Here is a 4,377-nt window from a genome sequence, read left to right on the forward strand (position 1 = left end):
AATGATGGAGCCACTATGCGGCATTTCTTCTTATCGGGAAAATTTTATAATTTTGTTGGTATTCGGGCTTACAAGTGAACTGTGTTTCAAGGCACTATACACTGCATAGTTGTTACCCTTTTAGAATGCTGTGACCACCGGTATTTATTAGCTTATAAGCATCAGTAAGCTCTTTCCTTCCAGCATTGTGTGATGGATTGGAGATTGCTACCGAGAATACCTTATTGTCAGAACGAACATATTTCTTTTGCATTTTCTTGAACCTCGTCTGCCATATTCTGTTGCAGAATAAAGTACAAAGTGTTAACACTGTCATTTCTTGATCATACACAGTTGTGGGTTCTTCAATTTTCGTCTGGCAATTCTATCCTTTTTCGGAGTGATAATTGGACACCGGAGATTCTCTTTAACAAATTTCCCAGGCTCCACTCCTTTGCAATTGATAAACTTACCTCAGTCAAAGACATTCTTCTGCTAGCGGATTCCATTGATGTGTTTCGTTTTCCTTTATCAACCCAAGCTTTTGATGAATTTCATGAGTTCAGGCACTAGTTCTTCAATCTCAAGCTGTCCTCAATTTGAATGAGCATGATGTTTGGACATATAGCTGGGGGCCTTTCTTTTCTGCTTATAAAGTTTAAACCTACAATTTAAGCACTTTGAAGCCCCTACCTTCTCTAGGTGGGTTTGGAAATCCAAATACACCGCCAATATTAAGGCCTTCTTCTGGCTCCTTGTCACGTAGAGGGCAATACGCCGAACCCCTGGACCTCCGTAGCGCGACTCAAGCCGCGGAGGGGTTGTCGCACAACAGAGGCAGAGGAAGAGGTAACGTGGGTCGGGGAGATAATATATCTGATTCTTTATTGATTTCTCGTAGGGGTCTAGAGGTAGGCATAAATAGCCCACGTACATTACTTAAGGCCTAAGGCCAGAATCCAAACAAACTTGGGAAGGACTAAATAACTTGGAAACTAACTCTAGAGATATGATCCTCTTAAATTAAAAGGATACAGATTGATTTACTACGATTTACAGCAACAACTAAAGCCTTCGGGTGACACTCCTGGACAATGAAACCATTCTGGTCTTTGGTTTGAAGATAGCCATCTTCACATAGTCTGCAGAATCCATCATTATTGGCCCTGAATCTTTTCCTTTGGAGAAGATCCTTCATGTGTAGTCGATCAATGTTAGACTAGATGCAAGATCTTTTAGCAAGCGCTGCTGGCTTTCGATCAATGTTAGACTAGATGCTAGTTAAGATCTTGCCAGCATGCTCGCCATTGCTAAATCATCTTTTGGCAAACCCTTTTTCTTTGAGGTCATTGCTACTTCTACTTAGACCATTTGGAAGCAGAGGAATGCATTTTTAACAATGTAAACCCTAGCTTTAGTTCCTGTTTTTTTCCCTTTAAATGAGAGCTTTTCCTTCTTTCTTAGAGAACGAAGGAGAACCTTAGGCTAGCCCTCACTGCCTGTTAGAAATTCCCCAAGTGTAAGTTTTTTGATTTATTATAAATTTTGTACTGTCTGGGCCTCCCCTACAGTTTTCAGCTCAGTTTTTTTTGCCACTCCTCTGCGGAGCTAATTGATGTATCACTACTTGTGAGCCATTTTATTTTGGATTAGTACTAGATGGAGGAAAAAGCTGCACTGTATTACATCTATTGAATTAATTTGCTAAATACAACATTGATCACCTATATTGTAATTCTACTTCCTTGACATGTGACATGAACATCCCTAAGATGTGAACATAACTTCAGGATTTTGTAATAATAAATGATTTTCTGATTACTATCATCTCTTAGGTTGGCAGTATCAACCATCACCTCCAACCATACAATTCTTTTTAGAGAAAGCACTAATACACATAACAAAGCTGGACCGGAAGGAGCTTTGTTTGGTTGGTGCAGGAAGGACAGATGCAGGTGTTCATGCACGGGGTCAGGTTTAATTATCTTATTATACAACTGTAAACAAGCCTCAAGTTGATATATCATCCTACTTGTATATCCTGCAATGTTGATAAGTTTAAATTCCGCGCTAACATGTTGCGTGCTGTTTTTCAGGTGGCACATTTCACCATGCCTTTTGCCTACCATTGTCTCGATAGCTTTCATTCTGCAATCAATGGGCTTCTACCTCCTGATATTCGAGTTAGGGAAATTAGTGAAGCAAGTCCGGAATTCCATGCTCGCACATCCTCAAAGAGCAAAATATATCACTACAAGATCTATAATGGAGCAGTTATGGACCCCTTCCATAATAATTACGCCTACCATAGTGCACATAAACTTAATCCAGATGCTATGCGGGAGGCTGCAAAGCATTTTGTTGGAGTACATGACTTCACATCTTTTGCCAATGCAGTACACAACGATCGTGTCCGCAGTCCCATAAAGCAGATATCACGCTTTGATGTTACTGAAATGGTGACTGATGACCCTATCACTTAGTTTAACTTTCTGTGACCCTTACAAGTTCAGTGTTGCGTTTGGGATGTTGTGTTGTGTTTCCTGACATTTTCTGGTTGCTGAACAGGATGCTATCATACAGCTCGAGGTTGAAGGCACTGGGTTTTTGTACAGACAAGTGAGGAACATGGTATTTTTTTAATCTCTTGTTTAAAAGTGTGTCTGAAATTAGTTTTATAACGTGTTACATCATCTGAATGCAATCGAATAGTAGCGTTTTTTGACCCTGGGACGTGGTGCATGCAAGGACAGATTGGTACTTCCTTGTTTTCCTTCATTGATTCATGTCTTACCCGCCTATCCCTTATATAGACCTGGCAGGGTAACCTCTATGATTGCATTATATGCCCAACTTGGGCACTCATATTTGTAGCTTTGTTTTAGGGAGAAGATTATCTTTATCACACTAGTTGAACAGAAAAGGTATTTAGGGATTTTTACTTCAGGCACTTGGAAGTTTATCCAGGGAATTTCAGTTGTAAGTTTGTAACAATAGCTAGAGAATGACAATAGTGTCGAATTATGCATGCATTCCTGAATTTTGTGTGTCATAATAATAGCATGCTATTGGTAATGCAGGCAGCTTTGCTAATTCAAGTTGGGAAGGAGGGACTGCCTCCTGGAATCGTCCCAAAAATAATTGCAGCAAAGGACCGCAAAGAACTAGCGAAGGTGGCCTTTTTAGCACCACCTCATGGATTGTATCTCATGTCAGTCAACTATGACAAAGAAATTTTGAAGCCTCCTGAAGGGTCCCCTCCAATTAGCTTTGGTAGGAATCATCAGATTAGTAGATGCAAACTTTTGTTCTATTGATTCTTTCTTGAAGAGCTATTAGTAGGGGTTGTGCCATTTTCAGAGTTTATTCCACTAGAATTTATGCCGTATCAGCCGTAGTACGTATGATTTCTCACAGTTACGGTTTTTTTTTTTCACTGAGACTTCATAATTTGGTAGGACTCAGATGGTTGCCAAGTGTAAACATGCATTTTTTTGCCAATGCATGGAAAATAGCTATTCCCTATTTTTGAATTTTCTAGGCAAGGTATTCACTAACATTTTCTTTTTTGTTGACATGTACTTTTAGATGCTCCACGAAATGCTTTTATCCCGTGCATGCGAGGCCCCGTTCTCCCGAGCATGTTTGTGCCATGGGTTTCCTGCTTTCAGATTCATGCCATGTTTTGTCAAGTTTCTTTATGATTCATTGTGTTTTAGTTAGTACAAATGATACCCAATGGTATAGGGCGTGTTTGGTAGCCCGGACCGATTCTGGGGGCATGCTTCGTGAGATTTAGCCTGTTTGGAACGTGTCATGGGGGGTCACTTTTGGCAGTTTGTTTGGTGGTTTGGGTTGCATCAAATGGTCCCAAAAAAACCTGGTGATTGGTTGCCTACAACCTAGCCCAAATGACCTTGTCGATGCAACGTTGGATGTTTGGTATCATCTAGGTAACGATTGCGGTCACGTCTTCTCTATACTGGTGATCCACCACCATCACACACACAATTCATCAGTTCATAAGCGGAGTCTCTAGCCATTACGATCATAATTTTATAAGCATGCTCCCTAGCTAGATTTAGCCTGTTTGGAACTTGTCACGGGGTCACTTTTGGCGGTTCGTTTGGTGGTTTGGGTTGCATCAAATGGTCCAAAAAAAAATGGTGATTGGTTGCCTACATCCTAGCCCAAATGACCTTGTCGATGCAACGTTGGATGTTGGTATCATCTAGGTAACGATTGCGGTCACGTCTTCTCTATACTGGTGACCCACCACCATCACACACACAATTCATCAGTTCATAAGCGGAGTCTCTAGCCATTACGATCATAATTTTATAAGCATGCTCCATAGCTACTACAAATGGCAGTTTATAATCATAGTTTGTAGCTAAT

General features: G+C 40.5%; 1 protein-coding gene across 1 annotated transcript; it reads left to right on the forward strand.

Moving 5' to 3' along the window:
• The first annotated feature begins 1,820 nt into the window (after positions 1-1,820).
• On the forward strand, positions 1,821-3,408 carry LOC124708734 (tRNA pseudouridine synthase A 1-like). Its single transcript, XM_047240406.1, has 4 exons — positions 1,821-1,949; positions 2,076-2,438; positions 2,548-2,610; positions 3,060-3,408. The coding sequence occupies exons 1-4, from the start codon at positions 1,929-1,931 to the stop codon at positions 3,294-3,296; spliced, it is 684 nt and encodes a 227-aa protein (XP_047096362.1). The 5' UTR covers positions 1,821-1,928; the 3' UTR covers positions 3,297-3,408.
• Positions 3,409-4,377: the final 969 nt, after the last annotated feature.

The sequence above is a fragment of the Lolium rigidum genome, chromosome 4 (assembly GCF_022539505.1).
Source record: "Lolium rigidum isolate FL_2022 chromosome 4, APGP_CSIRO_Lrig_0.1, whole genome shotgun sequence".
NCBI lineage: Eukaryota > Viridiplantae > Streptophyta > Magnoliopsida > Poales > Poaceae > Lolium > Lolium rigidum.

Coding starts and splice junctions, on each gene's coding strand:
- LOC124708734 (XM_047240406.1), top strand. CDS start 1,929: ATGCAGGTGTTCATGCACGGG. Junction 1,950..2,075: donor TGCAGGTGTTCATGCACGGG/GTCAGGTTTAAT, acceptor GCTGTTTTTCAG/GTGGCACATTTCACCATGCC. Junction 2,439..2,547: donor GCTTTGATGTTACTGAAATG/GTGACTGATGAC, acceptor GTTGCTGAACAG/GATGCTATCATACAGCTCGA.